Below are 22963 nucleotides of genomic sequence, written 5' to 3'. Positions count from 1 at the left end.
ATGGCAGATATGTCAAAGTCACATCCTTCCAGATGAGTCAATGTGTCTAAAGGCAAAGTTGTCTTTAAGAGAAAATATTAACTCTCAAACCACCATGTTGTTCTGTTAGTGGAGCTAGAATATAAACACTGTGAGTGTGGCTACTCTAGTAGTCTGTTTTTATCAGAGTGCAGTATTGTCACAAAGCTGCTTCCCCCACTTGTTCTATTTTGGTCACCATCTGCAAAGGCAGGAAACAAATGTCACTTAACAGTAATACTTCTGTGAACTAAACTATTGACTATACCAAGTCAAAATATTCTCAGAGTGCTTTGTTCTATCCTTGTATAGCTGACAGTAGTATCAGGAGTTTAGGTAATATTATATGATGTGCAATATAGCATTTATTGAATGTTGTCTAAAGTATAGAAAAAAGAGGCAGAGGCTTTTGGCACTAAGGATTATAGATCCAGCTTGATATGACATTACTTTACATCACAATGAGGGAGCCATGTTATTGGCAATGGACTAGTTAAGTGTTCCCCAGATGGTGGATCGGGACCCAGGCTGGGTCGCAGCTACAGTATATCCTCCTGGGTCACAGCTACAGTATATCCTCCTGGGTTGCAGCTACAGTATATCCTCCTGGGTCGCAGCTGCAGTATATCCTCCTGGGTCGCAGCTGCAGTATATCCTCCTGGGTCGCAGCTACAGTATATCCTCCTGGGTTGCAGCTATATCCTCCTGGGTCGCAGCTAAAGCCTGGGTTCTGGCTACATGTATTGTTTTGTTTATCAGATGGTCCACAAAGCTCTTTAGATAGAGCCGAGCTAAACAGAGTCTGGAAACCACGGTAGCAGTGAGGACCAATGAATAGGAGTTGAGAGGATACTCATTGGTTAACAGTAAAAGTCTAATTGATTCTAATTTACTCGACAATGCATGACTGGAAGAAGCCGATTCACTGTTTTCACAAAAGCATTTTATTATTCCTATTTAAGTGTATTCAAAATGCTCATGAATTACCAGATTAGTTGAAAGGTAATGGATTTGGGGGGATTAGAATGACAGTATTTTATCTTCATGGCTTAGCTAAACCCATAATCACAGGTGAATGGGAAATGAACTGTGACCATAACGATCGGATGAATTAGTTGGCGGTCTTTGCATTAGCGAAGGTAAAATTGTCAATTACACTGTGTAGGGTTAAACTAATCCTTAATACCGAACACATGCATAATATATGGGAATGAAAAGGAGATTTATACTGATTAGACTTGAAAGGGTTTATTATAAAGGAATTCTAATAGGATTTAATGTAAGTATGTCTTTTTCATGTTAACCCATTGTTGAGTACCTATAAATGATAAAGTTTCCTTACTCAAGTCTAAAATGTGATTGGGCTGAGCAGAGAGCCACGAGGCACCAGCATGCCTCTCCAAGCCTTGGAGCATATTGATCAAACTGTGCCCAGGATGAGCCAGGTGTAAGTCTTAGCAGCAGTTTCATGCACTGAATACGAAATGACCCCTTACGTCAACAGTGACGAGCACAACAACCCCCCACCCCACCCCACAACCAGATGTACTTACTGTACCACTATGGTCTTAAGATATTGAGCAGGGCTGGGAATTGGGCATGAGGAGAGTGCAGTCATGTCTGAGCAGGGGCTCCTGAATAGGTGTGATAATAGTAACACTGTAAGCAAATAAATGTGTCATCTCAGCTGACTTTCAACCAATCACCTTTAGGACAAAGGAATAGCTGAAAAGGTGTACAACTAAAATAATTTAATTTCTCAGGCCAGTCCAGACAAAACAAAACACATCTGGCAGGTGTTATTACAATAACACATGTAACCCCTTGACCCCTGTTATTTAGTCACATGTGTTACAGTAGAGACAGTTCTCCCAAAGACTACATAAGAGAAGTGGGACAGAGACGGAAATAATTAGCTTCTCTGGTTTGATAAGGAAACAGCAGAGGACAACTGATATTCTAAGGGAACTGCTTTTACCAACTCACCCACTAGAGGGAGATAAGCAATTCCTCATTGTAAACCCATCTGGTCTGAAAGCCAAGGTGAAGATCTTGAAGGATTCTGTTAGGACTGTCTGCCATTAAACAGAGATAGAATATCAACTGTCACATAGTTAGATCTGGTATCTGTTTTGCTCTGTCATCTCCCTCTCCCTAACACTTTTAGCTGGATGACAGTTTTAAAAAGGCATGGCATAATCTTTGCGGTCGCACCAGGGATTTGCTCAGTAGTAACGGTGCATGGGGAAACGGTCTGAGCCCTTCTAAGTGCCAGACTGGAACAGTGGCAGAAGCTTTGATCTAATCTGGTCTGTGTGCCCTCGCGCCAGCCAGCGGTGACTTGGGCAGAGTCAAGTGAGAGAGAGAGGTCGCTAAACTGAACACATTCCCACTGATAGGAGGCTGGGTGCTGGAGCTGTGAAAACTTGAGGAGGCAACTAACACATATCAAATCCAGGCACTGAAAAATGGGGACTCACAGAGATTACAACTCTAGAGAGCAAAGAATTTGACATGGCAGTGCATTCCAAAATCCAACCCCAGATTACAGAGGTCATAGCGTAGAAGACAAATGATCTCTTGTCTGTGTAGATTGGGGAAAATCTCCTTCAGGCACATCTTCTCCCAGTGCCTGCATGTCTCACAGTAATGACTGTTTGCATACTTAGAGTATCATAGATATATCGCAATAGAGTTTGCTTATGTTCATGTTCACTAGTTTCACAGTGGGATTTTGTTTGTTTCTACTGACTCAACATGACACAAAAGTCATAAAACAAGCTTTTCATGACTGCATCATGACGTAAACAGCAACCTGTCTCTTTCCCATGGTCCCAAATTACAGTATTTACCACTCATCTGTTCCAACCAGGCTTAAGAACCAAATAAATTGTGATCTGAAAAAAAAATACAGTGTAAATGATGTACCCAGACGTGCATTTTCTATTACAATATCCCTGACTAAAATAAATATCCACAGTGAGTTTTGATCCCTAACATTGGAATAAAGCCTCAAGCCATTGTACGAGTTTGGGGGTGGATTTAGCTCCATGTATCACAGTAATAAAAGCCTCTTTCCTGTGTTTTGGAGACTTTGGGTTGTGACCAAGCTACAGAACGACTGCAATGTTCAACAACATTGAACAGGTTTCATGACTATATTGCCCAGCGTTATTGCAAATCACAGTGGTGTGAGTTCCACTTTTGTTGTCAGCAAGGTCAAATTGGGCTAGATGGTCAAATCAATGTTTCCACTGTGATGTAATTACCTCCCGATAGCTGTTCTGTGTCTCTGTTTGGAATACACCTTGGTAATAGGGGGCATATCGACAAACATAAGTCATCTGATTAAGTCGATGATGACTCATTGGCTGTTGTGTTTAATTCCACAACCCCATTTTACCACAGTAATCCCCCATGTAGGTGACCTTCAGACATCCACCTCAGCTGTTTCATTGCCGTGATTAAACATGTGGAAGGTCAAGCTCTTTTAAACATGTGGAAGGTCAAGCTCTTTTAATGAGATCCTCCTCAAAGACTAAAATGTTCCATCATACAATGGCCGGATAAGACGTGGGTAATGTCATTGAAGGAAAGCAATACATTCCTGCTCTGTGTTCTTAACAATTTAAGGGATTATCAATCAGCCTGCATGATCATGATCAATGACAGAAATATTGCCTATTTCTATGACAGAGGAAACTCAGCAATGATGTCATAAAAGGAAAATATGTATGTCAATCAGCACAACAAATCCATTATGTTTTTGATATGGTCAATATCTAGCAACTTTCATAATGCCTTTCCATTCTCAGCAGCCGTACCATCATTGGTATTCTAGGCTGCTCCACTACTAATGACAATCTATAATGGTCCTTTCTCAGCCATGTGCTGCTGATAAGGTCCCTGACCAGCAGTGTGATGCAGAAATCCTCTACGGTCCTCTGGAAGGCAGCTTTTCAGATTGGAGACTATATTACCACGTAGTCCAACCAATTACCCCATGGGAACATCACCGCCACTTTACTGGTACACTCCATCTACACTAACACAAGCCCCTCGTCCCATTCCCTCTGTCAGGCAGGGGTTGAGGAATGGGGACTGCAGTGGGTCCCCAGCTATCCTACATGTCTTGATAGGGAGACACAATCATGCCGTGGGCCATGACACCCGCCAAGGAATACTGAGGATTACATTGTAATCACCCCACTGTGATTCAATCACATGCTAAATCAGGTCCCCTTGACAGGATACCACACACACACGCACACACTCACACACACTCACACACACCACACAGTGTCAGGCCCGCAGGCGGCAGTGTGACAGATAACTCATAGAGGATGACTCTGTCTGACAGAAGGACACAGTATCTGACCAGACATTAAATGGATTGGTGAATGTAATGCTGTAGGATCTAACTCCATTCAACTGCATTGTGAAATAGATCGTTTTTTTCTACTTTGCCCTACAGCTATAAATATCTGGAAGATCAAAACAAGCTAAAGAGTTTCTGGTCGATTTGATCATTTATTCATTACCTAGAACATGAATGTAGGATTTATGATTTCAAACTAAAAGTGAATCCCTTAACAAACTTTGTTACTGTCCCTGTGTCACTGTACTTTGGGAAAATTGCATTGAAGTCTATTAGCAATGCAGTGTTTTTAAACACTGATCTATTCATTTCAAAGGCTCATCTAAGGGAAAACTGTCATCCAAGTTAAGTGACATGAGGTTTTTTCCGTAAACAATGCCTTAGAAATACAGCATGTAGCTGCCGTTAAAATCAGCCTCCATGGCCAAAACCAGGTCCCCACCTATTCACAGCACATAATACCCATGGCCAAAACCAGGTCCCCACCTATTCACAGCACATAATACCCATGGCCAAAACCAGGTCCCCACCTATTCACAGCACATAATACCCATGGCCAAAACCAGGTCCCCACCTATTCACAGCACATAATACCCATGGCCAAAACCAGGTCCCCACCTATTCACAGCACATAATACCCATGGTCAAAACCAGGTCCCCATGGCACATCAAAACCAGGTCCCCACCTATTCAAAACAGGTCACATTCAATACCCATGGCCAAAACCAGGTCCCCACCTATTCACAGCACATAATACCCATGGCCAAAACCAGGTCCCCACCTATTCACAGCACATAATACCCATGGTCAAAACCAGGTCCCCACCTCCACCCCATAAAACCAGGTTCCACCTATTCACAGCACATAATACCCATGGCCAAAACCAGGTCTCCACCTATTCAAAACAGCACATAATACCCATGGCCAAAACCAGGTCCCCACCTATTCACAGCACATAATACCCATGCATTCAGAAAACGTTTTGCCAAAACCAGATTAAGTTGGAATAGCTCTGCAGCATTATTTCAGAGGGGGAAAACGTCACGAGAGATAAATGGTAAATCCTTGTTCTCCATTTTTTGCATTAAACAGTAGGCACCATCTGCTGTATTCAACTGCAGAGTACAACAGTAGTGGGGGTCAAAACCAGGTCTCCACCTATTCACAGCCATAATACCCATGCAGCTGCCATCCGCAGGCACAGCAACCTGCTCACTGCCTTGTGTTGCACACCAAACATAATACCCATGGCAAACCAGGTCCCCACCTAACAGCACATAATACCCATGGCCAAACCAGGTCACTCACACAAAAAATAGTACCCTGGGTCTCTCATCATCCACCTGACCCAACCCACCACTCATGGCCGCTTACATAGAGACACACCTGCACATGAAGCACATGACTCACAGATTAAGCTAAAATGTCTCTAAACTACAGGCAGTTGGTTTGGTTGGCTTGCCTGGAGGGATTACTAAGCATTATCACATTGCACAAATGACACTAAACGGTCCTATGTATCTCATACAAATGTCTTTACCCATCTCTCTTCTCTCCTCCTCTCATCCCCACCCTCGTCCCCTCTCTCAGGCAGTAGGTGACTGAGATGGGCATTCGTCTAGGCCACTTGAGCGACTCCCCGTGGTGGTGGCCGCTACTGCTGCTGTTGTTGCTCTGCACTGCCCCCTGGTGCCAAGGTCGGCCTTTCGCAACGCCCTTGCCAGCAGTCAACGTGGCGGTGGTGTTCAGTGGCTCGGCCTACCAGCAGGAGATCAAGGGGCGTCTCAGCAGGGAGAACTTCATGGACCTGCCCTTGGAGGTGAATCCCATCACAGTGCTGGTAAACAACACCAACCCTCGGGCCCTGCTCACACGCATCTGTGACACACTGGCGGCCAACCGCGTACATGGTGTGGTGTTTGAGGACAACATCGGCTCGGAAGCCGTGGCACAGATCCTGGACTTCATTGCCCTGCAGACGGCCGTGCCCATCGTGGGCATCAGCGGGGGCTCCGCCATGGTCCTGCCACACAAGGTCAGTGACCAGGATTGGGCCGGGGGACACTTGGTGTCTAGGCTGCCGGAGGAACATGCTTAAGTTCATCTTCTTTTTATTTTTGAAATAACCTTGAAGGCCACATTATTTGTTTCCCCAAACTGCTGTAGAGAGTAGCAGCTTAACTGATGTGTTGTTTATGACTACAAAGTCTCATTACATCATAGGTTTTAAACCCTTTATATTCTAGTGACAAGGAAATAAAGAACTGGGAAAGACCCCTGGCACAACTCACAGTACAAATAATAAAACCAAAACAACAATCTCAACAACACAGGTCCCCCAAGGTGAGCAAAGCACTCAGATCTTGAAAGTTCTCCACCACACACACACACACAGGCCAACCGTCATTAGTCTGGTGATTATCAGAGTCATAATGAACATTAGCAGACACACATTGCCATTTCCAGGTGACTTACAGCACATGATTATAAACTCACTGAATGTTAATGCTGCCCATACAGACACTGTGTTTTTTTCGTGTCTGGCGGTCTTAGGCCAGAAAGACTGAAACAACAAGATAAGGTGTTAAACCAGGTAGCAGAGGGATGTGCAAATACTGCATCTAATACACTCATTAAAATATGAAGGTCAAAATCAAAACCTGTTAGCCTCTGCCACTTCATCCTTGTTCTATTTTTAAACTTCTGGTCCCACCAGACACAAAGATGTTAGACTAGAGAAATATATTTGTATTTACTGGTAACAAATTTATAGTTTACAGTTGGACCCCTCATGTCAATAGAGTTATGCAATGATTTGAAATGTTGTATTACCCGGCATCATGCACTGGAGTTTGCCACCAGTAAATTATCAGAGGGATGTTTGTGATACAGATTAGACTGCCGTTAAATTGCTTTTAGAGTAAAGCCTCATAGGTTTAGGAGCAATGATCCCTCTCCCAGAGTGTTACACAAAGGGCTCAGCCACAGAGAGAAACTTTAATTAGACTGAGCATCACAATACTACTCACAGAGACAGCGAATGCACGTTATGAGCATCACAATACTACTCACAGAGACAGCAAATGCACGTCATGAGCATCACAATACTACTCACAGAGACAGAGAATGCACGTCATGAGCATCACAATACTACTCACAGAGACAGAGAATGCACGTCATGAGCATCACAATACCTCTCACAGAGACAGAGAATGCACGTCATGAGCATCACAATACTACTCACAGAGACAGAGAATGCACGTCATGAGCATCACAATACTACTCACAGAGACAGAGAATGCACATTATGAGCATCACAATACTACTCACAGAGACAGAGAATGCACGTCATGAGCATCACAATACTACTCACAGAGACAGAGAATGCACATTATGAGCATCACAATACTACTCACAGAGACAGAGAATGCACGTTATGAGCATCACAATACTACTCACAGAGACAGAGAATGCACGTTATGAGCATCACAATACTACTCACAGAGACAGAGAATGCACATTATGAGCATCACAATACTACTCACAGAGACAGAGAATGCACATTATTAGCATCATAATACAACTCACAGAGACAGAGAATGCACATTATGAGCATCACATCTTTATTGGTTCTATGCAAATTGATGTAGGCTGAGAATACAGAGGACTGGTGGGGCATAGCTCGCCAATCCACCGACCTTAAACAAAGCATTTATTCAGCAGGGGAAAATGGAGGGTGATAAAGCAGGCTGGCTGACCTCGGCAGGTCAGAGCAAGAAGAGAATACTGCTGTATTGTAATCTTTAATCAATTCTAGTAATTTCAGCTCCGGTAGCTGGCTGTTTGAGTATGCGGCACACAGGGAACTGAGTAGCGGAAAATATGAGGTCTGCCCACCACCCTCGATTTCCATCAGTTAATCCACAGCTCAAATAGGATTTTCTCTCCCTCATGTTTGTGAGATTTTCATAATAAACGTGAGAAACGTGTTCCTCCACAACAGGAGACGGCCAGGGCCATGGACTCACAGTACCTTGATTACGCATTCACATTCATACAAATCCTCATGGGGTTGCAGTTAAATAGAGAGCTGGTTAAAAAATGGATGCATTCCAACTCAATTGAATTTAAATACATTTTTATAAACAACAAATTGATTCATTGATTCAATCTTTACTTTGTGTGTGGCCGAGATGACTGCGAGGGAAAGTGTATTTGTTAGAAGTAACCCGGGGTCCATCAACAAAACAGTAATCAATATAGGAAACGCTCACAAAATGTGTTTGTGTAGGCCTCCCGGGTGGCGCAGTGGTTAAGGGCGCTGTACTGCAGTGCCAGCTGTGCCATCAGAGACTCTGGGTTCACGCCCAGGCTCTGTTGTAACTGGCCATGACCGGGAGGTCCATGGGGCGAAGCACAATTGGCCAAACATCATCTGGGTTAGGGAGGGCTTGGCTGGTAGGGATGTCCTTGTCTCATCGTGCACCAACGACTCCTGTGGTGAGCTGGGCACAGTGCGTGCTAACCAAGGTTGCCAAGTGCACGGTGTTTCCTCTGGCACATTGGTGGGGCTGGCTTCTGGGTTGGATGCGCGCTGTGTTAAGAAGCATTGTGGCTTGGTTGGGTTGTGTATCGGAGGACGCATGACTTTCAACCTTCGTCTCTCCTGAGCCCGTACGGGAGTTGTAGCGATGAGACAAGATAGTAGCTACTAGAAACAATTGGATACTATAAAAAAGAATAATAATTATATGTTTGTGTGCTTACGCACTAGAAATTAATATTCATTGCTTCATTTAAAATGTGATGGCACTTAAATGTCACCACTTCAGATGCAGTGTTTTATATGAACCTTTAAGATACCTTTAAATGAGCTTTTCAATGAGCCTGAGCGATTGCTCACCATTGATTGATTGGTGGGACGCCGTCCAAGCTGGTTGACAAGCCAACTCAATCACTTAAAATGTTGTCTCTGAGAAAGCCTGGAGTTTGATCTCGCTCGAAGAGGAAGGCGAAAATTAACAGAGAACAGATTCCTATCCTGAGGAGATTTTGCTCAATTAGCATGTTGATTAGCTAAATTACAATAACCCATGAGAAACCTATTATTCCCGTTTTTTTCTCGCAATTAGAAAAAGTTAAAACAATCATTGGATAATCAATAGCCTAGCAGACACAAAGAATCCAATCAATGGAATATATGTGGGTGAGGACAAACATGGGTTTACAAGAAGTATGGGACAAATTCAGACAAGGCCAACTGTCTGTCTGCAGCCATCAAACAGAGAGAGAGCTTCCTTAACAGAGGATTATAATCTAGCTGTGAGGCATGTAGCCATATATCACCTTCTGATGGAATTTAAATAAAATCTGCTTCACCATTGCCAATCAATCATGGCTAACACGCCTGCCTGGAATGTTAAAACGCAAGGGGGGCTTTGGTGCATTCATTCCCACTGGGGATTTACAACCAGGGGTGACTAGTAGCTGCTATGTACGACATGATGGTAAAGATGCTTCATGATGGTAAAGGAGCCTTATCCTCCTCTTCCTTCTCAGGATGAAATACATATGTAGGATCTTCATTTGACCAGTTTCTCACAGCTGGAAAACAATCCTGCAGCAACAGGAAATTATTATTATTGTGTGAGAGAGAAATGATTGTGTGGGAGTGAACATGTAATGGATAATTACAAACAATGACAGCGTCTTGACAGGGGAAAACATAACGACATCAATGCTGACACAGGGAACAAACTGAGGAGCAGACAGATATAGAGGGGCAATCAACAAAGTAATGGAGTCCGGGTGATTCCACGTAATGATGGTGACAGGTGTGCGTAATGGAGCGCCAGAGAGGGGAAGCGGGGGCAGGCGTGATAGGAAACCATGTGTTTGGTGTATTTGATACCATTCCAACCATTACTTATTACCACATTATTAGCCCGTCCTCCCCAAAGAAGGTGTCACCAACCTTCTGTGATACAAACAACGGTACCCAAATTGTGATTTGATATGTACTATATTACATGTGATTTTTGACTAAACCGTGTTTTAACATGATTCACAAGGGGAATAGCAGGGTATAGTCATGTATCAAATGTTTAACCACAACACACTTGCAGCAAAGCCCAATAGACGGAGACATGAGTAGTAGTCTCAGGTAGACAAGACAACCTTCAGACTGTGTCTGTCCAGCCGTCTCACTTCACACACCTTCTATTATTGGGGACCAAATCTTAATTTGAGATTTATGGATGTAACCAACATTTTTTTATTACATCTTAGATCTCCCATTGACATTAACGCATCATTGATGCATACGTTTAAATGTATCTTAAGTTAGGATTGGGTCCAGAGTCTCTTTGCTTCAGTGGTCCGGCGAGGTGTGGGAAGCAGGGCGAGCAGCAGCAGCAGACCTCGTTTCTTAAAGCAGGAAGGGGAGCCTGAGGCCCATCCCTAAAGTAGAGCAACCTTTTTCTCTCTTCCTTTCTTCACATCCTAAACCTACTTGTGTCCCTCTCTACCTCGTTGCTTTGCATCCTGGGGCCAGTGACACAGATACAGTACGAACTGTCTAGACAGGGATAAATAGGCTGGGATGGTTTTCAGAGGAACTGTATGGGAATCTGAAATCTCAGTAGGGATGCATGAATGCATAAGAAAATCACTTAATATATGTTTTGTCCTGGTTTTCTGCAAGTCAAAGGCATATAATACTAGATCATTTGGCATGAGAATTACCGAGTACAATACAATTCAGACAGACTAATGAATTTGTGCTCACTTTAGTGTTACAATGTAATATAAATGCATTAAAAATTGATATAATAACACTCACACGTACAATATGATTGTAATTCAGTGCTATGTGTTACTGCATTTGGATCTCCTCTATCGTTGTGATGAAGGACAAATGACTACGGCGGTGTACGTCTGTTCCTCGGCCCTGTGAGCAGGGTCCCTGTGACGTCAGCACATAGGACGAGCACATGACGACAGTGCCAGGGCACATCACGCTGGGAGTTGCAGGCGGACATATGCCGCAGCAAAGATCCATGTCCAGAAGTCACTCACCATCGGAGAGAGAGAGAGAGAGGGAGAGAGAGAGGGGGAGGGGGAGAGAGCGAGAGAGAGAGTGAGAGAGAGAGCGAGAGAGAGCAGGCTGCGATGTGCTCCTCTTGCACTAAGGGAGGAAGAATAGAGAAAGAGAGAACAAGACAGAGAACAAGGGAGAGCACGTCGGCCTCTTTCTCTCCACCGGCCCTTCTGGAAGGGCTACTTGCTGCCGGCCTCCCTCAGATTTATTTTGCAACTTCTGAATCATTTACAACACAGTACAGACCTCCTGCTCTAATCTCTCAAGCTCCTAGGACCACAATTTCAGGTGTCCGTCCTTGCAGTTGCAACTTTGTGTTTTATTGAAAAGCCTCATTTCTTTTCCTATGTTCTTTTTAAACCATTCCATCTCCATTCCATCTCCATCAATAATTAGCGACAGCTCTTTGTTTCTGTGAGAGTCCTTCAAATGCCCACCATTGGTCCAGATTTAAAAACAATCAGTAGCCTAAATGTTGTGTGTAGAGAGCATTGTATTCTGACAAGAAAATCTGTTGTATTGGGGTCCTATAAAAGCATCTGTGCAGTGATATATATGGCTTTATCTCTCATCCGGCGCCGACAGAGATGGCCGCCTCGCTTCGCGTTCCTAGGAAACTACGCAGTATTTTGTTTCTTTTATGTGTTATTTCTTACATTGTTACCCCAGGAAATCTTAGGTTTTATTACATACAGTCGGGAGGAACTATTGGATATAAGAGCAACGTCAACTCACCAACATTACGACCAGGAATACGACTTTCCCGAAGCGGATCCTCTGTTTGGCCCACCACCCAGGACAATGGATCGGATCCCAGCCGGCGACCCAAAACAACGGCGCGGCAGAAGGGGCAGATGGAGCGGGATTCTGGTCAGGCTCCGTAGACGGGCACATCGCGCACCGCTCCTGAGCATACTACTCGCCAATGTCCAGTCTCTTGACAACAAGGTTGATGAAATCCGAGCAAGGGTTGCCTTCCAGAGAGACATCAGAGACTGTAACGTTCTTTGTTTCACAAAACATGGCTCACTCGAGACACGTTATCGGAGTCGGTACAGCCACCTGTTTTCTTCATGCATCTTGCTAACAGAAACAAGCATATCTCTGGTAAGAAGAAGGGCGGGGTGTATGCCTTATGACTAATGAGACGTATTGTGATCATAACAACATACAACAACTCAAGTCCTTTTGTTCACTTGACATAGAATTCTTCACAATCAAATGCCGACCACATTATCTACCAAGATAATTATCTTCGATCATAATCACAGTCGTGTATATTCCCCCCAAGCAGACACATCGACGGCCCTGAACGAAATTAATTTGACTCTATGTGAACTGGAAACCACATATCATGAGGCTGCATTTATTGTAGCTGGGGATTGTAACAAGGCTAATCTGAAAACAAGGCTCCCTAAATTTTATCAGCATTTTGATTGCGTGACCCGGGCTGGCAAAACCCTGGATCATTGTTATTCTAACTTCCGCAACGCATATAAGGCCCTCCCCCGCCCTCCTTTCGGAAAAGCTGACCACGACTCCATTTTGTTGCTCCCAGCCTATAGACAGAAACTAAAACAGGAAGCACCTGTGCTCAGGTCTGTTCAATGCTGGTCCGACCAATCGGATTCCACGCTTCAAGTCTGCTTCGGTCACGTGGACTGGGATATGTTCCACATAGCGTCGAACAACAACATTGATGAATTCGGTGAGCGAGTTTATTAGCAAGTGCATCTGTGATGTTGTACCCACAGCATCTATTAAAATATTCCCCAAGCAGAAACCGTGGATTGATGGCAGCATTCGCACAAAACTGAATGCGCAAACCACTGCTTTTAATTAGGGCAAGGTGACCGGAAACGTGACCGAATACAAACAGTGTAGCTATTCCCTCCGCAAGGCAATCAAACAAGCTAAGAATCAGTATAGAGACAAAGTAGAGTCGCAATTCAACAGCTCAGACACGAGACGTATGTGGCAGGGTCTACAGTCAATCACGGACTACAAAAACCAGCCCCGTCGCAGACCAGGATGTCTTGCTCCCAGACAAACTAAACAACTTCTTTGCTTGCTTTGAGGACAATACAGTGCCACTGACACGGCCCGCTACCAAAACCTGCGGGCTCTCCTTCACTGCAGCCAACGTGAGTAAAACATTTAAACGTGTTAACCCTCGCAAGGCTGCAGGTCCAGACGGCATCCCCAGCAGCGTCCTCAGAGCATGAGCAGACCAGCTGGCTGGTGTGTTTACGGACATATTCAATCAGTCCTTATCCCTGTCTGCTGTTCCCACATGCTTCAAGAGGGCCACCATCGTTCCTGTTCCCAAGAAAGCTAAGGTAACTGAGCTAAATGACTACTGCCCCGTAGCACTCACTTCCGTCATCATGAAGTGCTTTGAGAGACTAGTTAAGGACCACCCTACCGGTCACCCTAGACCCACTCCAATTTGCTTACCGCCCCAATAGGTCCAAAGACGATGCAATCGCAATAATACTGCACATTGCCCTAATCCATCTGGACAAGAGGAATACCTATGTAAGAATGCTGTTCATCGACTACAGCTCAGCATTTAACACCATAGTACCCACCAAACCCGCCATTAAGCTAGAGACCCTGGGTCTTGACCCCGCCCTGTGCAACCGGGTCCTGGGCCTCCTGACGGGCCGCCCCCAGGAGGTGAGGGTAGGTAACAACATCTCCACCCCGCTGATCCTCAACACTGGGGCCCCACAAGGTTGCGTTCTCAGCCCTCTCCTGTACTCCCTGTTCATAACTGTGTGGCCATGCACGCCACTAACTCAATCATCAAGTTTGCAGACGACACTACAGTGGTAGGCTTGATTACCAACAATGATGAGATGGCCTACTGGGAGGAGGTGAGGGCCCTCGGAGTGTGGTGTCAGGAAAATAACCTCACACTCAATGTCAACAAAACAAAGGAGATGATCGTGGACTTCAGGAAACAGCAGAGGGAACAGCCCGCTATCCACATCGACAAGACAGTAGTGGAGAGGGTGGAAAGTTTTTTAAATTCCTCGGTGTACACATTACGGACAAACTGAAATGGTCCACCCACACAGACAGCATGGTGAAGAAGGCGCAACAGCCCTCTTCAACCTCAGGAGGCTGAAGAAATTCGGCTTGTCACCAAAAACACTCACATACTTTTACAGATGCACAATCGTGAGCATCCTGTCGGGCGGTATCACCGCCTGGTACGGCAACTGCTCCGCCCATAACAGTAAGGCGCTCCAGAGGGTAATGAGGTCTGCACAACGCATCACCGGGGGCAAACTACCTGCCCCCCAGGACACCTACACCACCCGATGTCACAGGAAGGCCAAAAAGATCATCAAGGACAACAACCACCAGAGCCACTGCCTGTTCACCCCACTATCATCCAGAAGGCGAGGTCAGTACAGGTGCATCAAAGCGGGGACCGAGAGACTGAAAAATAGCTTCTATCTCACGGCCATCAGACTGTTAAACAGCCATCACTAACATTGAGTGGCTGCTGCCAACATCCTGACTCAACTCTAGCCACTTTAATAATTGAAAAATTGATGTAATAAATGTATCACTAGCCACTTTAAACTATGCCACTTTATATAATATTTACAAACCCTACATTACTTATCTCATATGTATATACTGTACTCTATACCATCTACTGCGTCTTGCCTATGCCGTTCGGCCATCACTCATTCATATATATTTATGTACATATTCTTATTCATTCCTTTACACTTGTGTGTATAAGGTAGTTGTTGTGAAATTGGTAGGTTAGATTGTTACTTGTTAGATATTACTGCATGGTCGGAACTAGAAGCACAAGCATTTCGCTACACTCACATTAACATCTGCTAACCATGTGTATGTGACAAATAAAATTAGATTTGTTTTGATTTGATCTGACCCCGATTCAACCCCTTTGTAAACCATTCAGCTGCTAGTCTGTTACTCACAAAGCACTCAAGCAAAGAGCCAGTTGGCTAATATAAAACATACAATTAGGGAGAAGACATGAGATATGTGTTTTTGTTACAGTATACAAAGACACATCACTCTATCTTGTTGTTTGTAAGCAGATTACAGAAGACAACTGACCACTGACCAGACTCCACAGTTTGGGACTAAGGTTCTATCTGCATTTCTGCAGATAGTACTCTAAATACCCCAAATCATGGTGTTCAGTTCAAAAGAATACTATAAATAAATTGCTGACACCATTCAAACCAATAAGGGGATGGAACTTTAAAGCCAGTTATCTCAGAATCATATTTTTTGCAGATAGAACCTTGTAGTCCTAAATTCTCACAGTGCCAGTGGAAGCTAAGCTGTTAACTAGATGCCTTTTAATCTTCTTTATGAAATGTACACACTTACAGAACAGAGGCACAATGGGACATCAGTCTATAGTCACAACCCTTTCATGGAAACAACAACACCATATACTAATCACCATCAACATAAAGAAACATACATCTGGCAAACATCTGGCCCTACACCTATAGGAGAACGTAGTATTGGTAATGGACACCTGTTTCCAACCAGATTCTCTTAAATCCCCCCAAGCCATGTGATTCGGACAGTATTATCTAACAGAATGTATCATCAGATATGGGTTGTGTCCTGATGCATCATGGTTAAGTAATCCCAAGTGGCACAGCAGTCTAAGGCACTGTATATCAGTGCTCGAGGTGTCACTACAGACCCTGGTTTGATTCCAGGCTGTATCACAACTGACTGTGATTGGGAGTCCCATAGGGAGGTGCACAATTGGCCCAGTGTTGTCCCGGGGTAGGCTGTCATTGTAAATAAGAATTTGTTCTTAACTGACTTGCCTAGTTATATAAATAAAACGAGCTTAGGCATGCTGGGTACGACTGTAGCTGAGCCTATGGCTGTCCGCTGTCCATGCTCAGGGCTCATTTGGACTACAGTACAGTTCTAATTGAGTGGTTGCTACCACACTTCTCTAGATAGAACCTTAGGGTGTTTTTGGCTGAGGGTCAGAGTGTGATCGTGTACACATACTACTCACAGGCACATATACACACACACATGGCCTGGAGCAAATTGATTTTACGCTGTGCCAGATGAATACTCGTGGCATACAAGTGGTGAAAAAAGGCTGCACGCACAGAAAGAAGGCAGTGACTTTAACAGATTTGCTGCGGGACACTGAGAGGAGTTAGAACATTTGTAGATGTATGTCATATTCGCAACCTGCTCCTCTACTAATCTGCATAACACCCTTGCTCTTGCTAAGCTAATGTTGCAAGATGTTTTATTGTCCCTTCTACTGTATCACATCTACAGTACCACCAAGGTAATATAGGAGGAGGTATTTTGTATATGGAAAAGGGTAGAACACAAATGGCTAAATGTAAACAGATTGCTAAATAGAAACAGAGAGGATGTGATATTCAGAGCAATGAGAACGGTCAGTGGAGACACTGGAATAGACCAGTATGATGTCTGACATCAGGAGACACACAGATGGTTCTAACCTACTTTAGACTTTTCTGAAGGACAACGAGGAGACTAAATGAAACAGCAGAACAAGAGAACAGAGTAGTCCTGGTCTCTGGATACCTGGCTTTCTGTAACCCCAAACCTCAACAATCTTCATGACCATGACAGAGACAGGGCACAGTCCCCTAGAGAAGGAAAGGGACAGGTAAGGTCCAGTTTGAGTGAAGCAGTGACTTCTGGGTACTTCTCTGATAGCATCAAGGAAAAATGGCACACTGTGCCTTTAGAAAGTATTCAAACCTCTTGACTTTCTTCCATATTTTCTCAAAGTGTTCCACTCCTGGATTGTGCAACATTTTCCATTATTGTTTTCAAAATTATTCAAGCTCTGTCAAGTTGGTGGTTGATCATTGCTAGACAACCATTTTCAGGTGTTGTCATAAATGTTCAAGTAGATTTAAGTCAAAACTGTAACTCAGCCACTCAGGAACATTCACTGCCTTCTTGGTTAGCAACTCCAGTGTATTTTTGGCCTTATGTGTAAGGTTATTGTCCTGCTGAATGGTGAATTAATCTCCCAATGTCTGGTGGAAAGCAGACTGCACCATGTCTTCCTCTAGGATTTTGCCTGTGCTTAGCTCCATTCAGCTTATTTTTTATCCTGAAAAACTCCCCAGTCCTTAACTATTTCAAGCATACCCATAACATGATGCAGCCACCATTATGTTTGAAAATATGGAGAGTGGTACTAAGTAATGTGTTATATTGGATTTGCCCCAAACCTAACACTTTGTATTCAGGACAAAAGTTAATTGCTTTGCCACATCTTCTTGAAGTATTATTTTAGTGCCTTGTTGCAAACAAGATGCATGTTTTGGAATATTTTTATTCGGTAAAGGCTTACTTTTTTCATCCTGTCAATTAGGTTAGTATTATGGAGTAACTAAAATTACTAATACTGAAAGTTTTCTCCTATCACAGCCATTAAACTCTGTAAATGTTTTTCTTTCCTTCCTTCTTTTCTTTCCAAAACACTTGATAACTTTCTCGTTATCTCTATCAAAATTATTTTCTAGACCCTAATCAGTCAGGCGTCAAGATGGGTCCCTCAACCGAGACTGCTCTTTTCTGCGTCACGGAGACTCTCCGCACTGCCAAAGCTGACTCTCTCTCCTCTGTTCTCATCCTCCTAGATCTATACGCTGTATTTGACACCGTGAACCATCAGATCCTCCTCTTCACCCTCTCAGGGCTGGGCGTCTCAAGCTCTGCATATTATTGGATTGCATCCTTCCTGGCAGGCTGCTCCTACCAGGTGACATAGAGAGGATCTGTCTGCACAACTTACTCTCACCACTGGTGTCCCCTAGGGCTTGGTTTTAGGCCCTCTCCTCTTCTCTCTATACACCAAGTCACTCGGCTCCATCATATCATCACATATCATCTCCTATCATTGCTATGCGGATGACATTCAACTACTTTTCTCCTTCCCCCCTTCTGACACCCAGGTGGCGACGCGCATCTCTGTGTGCCTGGCAGATATCTGAACATCGGCCCACCACCTCAAGCTTAACCTCGACAAGAGGGAGCTGCTCTTCCTTCCGGGGATGGCCTGCCCGCTCAAAGACCTCTCCATCACAGTTGACAACTCTAGTGTTGCCCTCCTAGAGCGCAACAAACCTTGGTGTGACCCTGGACAACACCCTGTCGTTCTCTGCAAACATCAAAGCAGCGACTCACTCTTGATGTCTACAACATCCGTAGAGTACAACCCTACCTCATGCAGGAAGCGCTGCAGGTCTACAACATCCGGAGAGTACGACCCTAACTCACGCAGGAAGCGCTGCAGGTCTACAACATCCGTAGAGTCCGACCCTACCTCACGCAGGAGGCACTGCAGGTCTACAACATCCGTAGAGTACGACCCTACCTCACGCAGGAACTGCTGCAGGTCTACAACATCCGTAGAGTACGACCCTAACTCACGCAGGAAAGGAAGCGCTGCTGGTCTACAACATCCGTAGAGGCCGACCCTACCTCACGCAGGAAGCGCTGCAGGTCTACAACATCCATAGAGTACGACCCTACCTCAAGCAGGAAGCGCTGCAGGTCTACAACATCCGTAGAGTACGACCCTACCTCACGCAGGATGCGCTGCAGGTCTACAACATCCGTAGAGTACGACCCTACCTCACGCAGGAAGCGCTGCAGGTCTACAACATCCGTAGAGTACGACCCTACCTCACGCAGAAAGCGCTGCGGGTCCTAATCCAGGCACATGGCAACTCGCTATTGGCTGGGTTCCCCGCTTGTGCCATCAAACCTCTGCAACTTATCCAGAACGCTGCAGCTCGCCTGGTTTTCAACCTTCCCAAGTTCTCCCATGTCACCCCGCTCCTCCGCACACTCCACTGGCTTCCAGTTGAAACTTTCATCCACTACAAGACCATGGTGCTTACCAACGGAACAGCAAGGGGAACTGCAACTCCCTACCGTCAGGCTATGCTCAAACCCTACACCCCAACCCGAGCACTCCGTTCTGCCACCCCAGGTCTATTGGCCCTCCCACCCCTGCCCAGTCCATGCTCTTCTCTGTCCCGGCACCCCAATGGAGGAACCAGCTTCCCCCTGAGTCCCTGCCCATCTTCCAAAAACATCTGAAACCCTACCTCTTCAAACAGATCTTAAATAATCCTCCTCCTCCTCCTCCTTTACCCATTTACCAATAGGTGCCCTTCATTGCGAGGCATTGGAAATCCTCCCTGGTCTTTGTGGTTGAATCTGTGTATGAAATTCACTGCTCGACTGAGGACCCTTAAAGATAATTGTATGTGTGGGGTACAGAGATGAGGTAGTCATTCAAAAGTCATGTTAAACACTATTTTGCACACAGAGTGAATCCATGAAGCTTATTATGTGACTTGTTAAGCACATTTTTACTCCTGAACTTATTTAAGCTAGCCATAACAAAGGGGTTGAATAATTGTCTCTAGACATTTCAACTTTCATTTTTTATTCATTTGTAAACATTTCAAAAAACATAATTCCACTTTGACATTATGGGGTATTGTGAATACAGTACATCAGTGACCAAAAAAACTCAATTGAATCCATTTTAAATTCAGGCTCTAACATGATAAAATGTGGAACAAGTCAAACGGTGTGAACACTTTCTGAAGGAACTGCATGTGTAAATGGCATAATATCAAGAAACTGAGCCTCACCAAAATCATTCTCACTTAGATTGGCAAAAGTACATTTTTTTATCATCACATCTACTTTATAGATTTATTTGGGGTGATAAAGAAAATTATACACTTTTATTTATTATAAAGTTGCCATTTATACAACGTCATTTAAAAAGTGAAAGTCTTAATGATCAACCCAGATATGCAACCAGTGAAACAGTCAAATCTCTGGAATTGTAACTTTTTATTACACTTTGTTTATCATTACAATTCACTGGGGTTGCACATGATTTACAATGCTATTTGTTTTACAAAGCAATTATGGTGCAATGATTTCTATGAGCAGCGTGCTTCATTCAAAACCAATAAACAATCATTACCTTCTCTTAGAGTCAAGACATATCAATGGCATCCAACCCGAAAATGTACTGTATGGGTCATAAGCAGTTTTAAAAACAATGATTCTGTTATTTTCTAGAATGAAACACAAGAATAAAACCCTGCCCTGTGTCAGCCCATAGCCTTCCCAGGATGCAGAAACATGTTATGCCAAGACCATTACTGAAATAAATATTTCAACAAGATTGATGGAAAAAAACATATATTATTCTGTTCCCTGAACATACTAAAACAAGATAAACGCTCTTACAAACACACACAGACAAGAAATAGCTCTGATCTTCCTGAAAATTCCTGGATCACTTTAGTTAACACAACACAGCATTTTCATACTCCTTTCTCCAAGGTCAAAGAGGAGAGACATCTTGAGAAAAGTGAGATAAAAAGAGAAAACAGGGGCTGGGCTCAGTGACAGTGGGCTCAGTGATAGTGCCAAGTATATATGAGGGCCAATGTTGCTGTGGCAAGTGGGAGACACATGGGTTAAAGTGATGAATGGTGCCTGGGCTACAGGGAGAGCAACACCAAACAGAATCACTTACTGCAGAGTACTGCCTCTCAGCCCAGAGACTACACACCACTTCTGGGTGGGCTGGCTGGTGGTCAGGAGCTGGATGGTGTGGACAGGGGGCACACAGACACACTGTCAAGCTACCCTCAGGATTCTACTGTCATTTCTTGATTATTGTTTTACTTTTTACATATGACTGGCTGAATTACATAAAACACAATCATATAATTGCCACTAAGCAGGCTATTAACAAAGTCATTACATTAGATCATTACGTTTTAATTGTGCTTGTTAGATAAATTGAGCAAATTGATTGAGCTTAAATTAACTATCCAAAAAGGGCTGTTATTTGTTCTCACTCTGCTGTCTGCGTCTCTCTGAAGGGTGACGGCTCCACGTTCCTCCAGCTGGGCTCCTCCATCGAGCAGCAGATAAACGGCATGTTCAAGGTGATGGAGGAGTACAACTGGGACAGCTTCGTGGTCATCACCAGCCTGTACCCGGGCTACGAGGTCTACGTGGACTATGTCAAGACCTTCACTGACACCAGCTACTTCATGTGGGAACTGCAGGACGTGCTGACCTTCGACATGTCCGCCGACGGCATGAACGACATCCGGGCACGGCGCCTGCTGCAGCAGATCGACGCCCAGATACTGCTGGTATACTGCTCCCACGAGGAGGCCCAGTACCTTTTCAGTATGGCCGGAGAGGTCGGCCTGCTGGGGCCTGGCTACATCTGGATCCTCCCTAGCCTTGCCGTGGGGAACCCAGACATGCCACCACCAAACAGCTTCCCTGTGGGCCTCATCAGCATCATTACCGACCGCTGGCGGATGAGCCTGAGGAAGAGGGTGCGGGATGGAGTGGCCATCGTGGTCAAAGGGGTGCAGAGCTTCCACAAACAGAGGGGCTTCATCCCCGAGGGCCACAACGACTGCCACAGCCCTGTTAGGGCATCTTCTAATGATACACTGTTCAGGTGAGTGGAGGTGGGGGGATGGAAGGGGGGCATACTGACATACTGTAGGTTGGAGATTGTTCATTGCAATAAAAGAAGCCAACCAAATTGGAGCGATTAAGTGATACAGTTGAAGTCAGAAGTTTACAGACAACTTAGCCAAATACATTTAAACTCATTTTTTCACAATTCCTGACATTTAATCCTAGTAAAAAAGTGTCTGTCTTAGGTCAGTTAGGATCACCACTTTATTTTAAGAATGTGAAATGTCAGAATAATAGCAGAGAGAATGATTTATTTCAGCTTTTATTTCTTTCATCACATTCCCAGTTGGTCAGACGTTTACATACACTCAATTAGTATTTGGTAGCGGTGCCTTTAAATTGTTTAACTTGGTTCAAACGTATCGGGTAGCCTTCCACAATCTTCCCACAATAAGTTGGGTAAATTTTGGCCCATTCCTCCTGACAGAGCTGTTGTAACTGAGTCAGGTTTGTAGGCCTCCTTGCTCACACACACTTTTTCAGATCTGCCCACAAATTTTCTATAGGATTGAGGTCAGGGCTTTGTGATGGCCACTCCAATACCGTGACTTTGTTGTACTTAAGCCATTTTGCCACAACTTTGGATGTATGCATGGGGTCATTGTCCATTTGGAAGACCCATTTGCGACCAAGCTTTAACTTCCTGGCTGATGTCTTCAAATCAAATCAAATTTATTTATATAGCCCTTCGTACATCAGCTGATATCTCAAAGTGCTGTACAGAAACCCAGCCTAAAACCCCAAACAGCAAGCAATGCAGGTGTATAAGCACGGTGGCTAGGAAAAACTCCCTAGAAAGGCCAAAACCTAGGAAGAAACCTAGAGAGGAACCAGCATATGTGGGGTGGCCAGTCCTCTTCTGGCTGTGCCGGGTGGAGATTATA

At 44.4% G+C, this 22963-nt stretch overlaps 1 protein-coding gene across 2 annotated transcripts in view; it reads left to right on the top strand.

Annotated features, from left to right (window-relative positions):
• Positions 1 to 22963, top strand: part of LOC112237880 (glutamate receptor ionotropic, NMDA 2C-like) — a 91776-nt gene that overhangs the window by 31720 nt on the left and 37093 nt on the right. For both annotated transcript variants that reach the window (XM_042327692.1, XM_042327693.1), the window contains exons 2-3: positions 5987 to 6431; positions 21458 to 22056. In XM_042327692.1, coding sequence (XP_042183626.1) covers positions 6003 to 6431; positions 21458 to 22056 — 1028 coding nt within the window. In that variant the 5' untranslated portion in view covers positions 5987 to 6002. The remainder of the gene's footprint in view (positions 1 to 5986; positions 6432 to 21457; positions 22057 to 22963) is intronic.

The sequence above is a fragment of the Oncorhynchus tshawytscha genome, linkage group LG09 (assembly GCF_018296145.1).
Source record: "Oncorhynchus tshawytscha isolate Ot180627B linkage group LG09, Otsh_v2.0, whole genome shotgun sequence".
Taxonomy (NCBI): Eukaryota; Metazoa; Chordata; class Actinopteri; order Salmoniformes; family Salmonidae; genus Oncorhynchus; species Oncorhynchus tshawytscha.
This window is presented reverse-complemented; position numbering and strand designations above follow the sequence as displayed.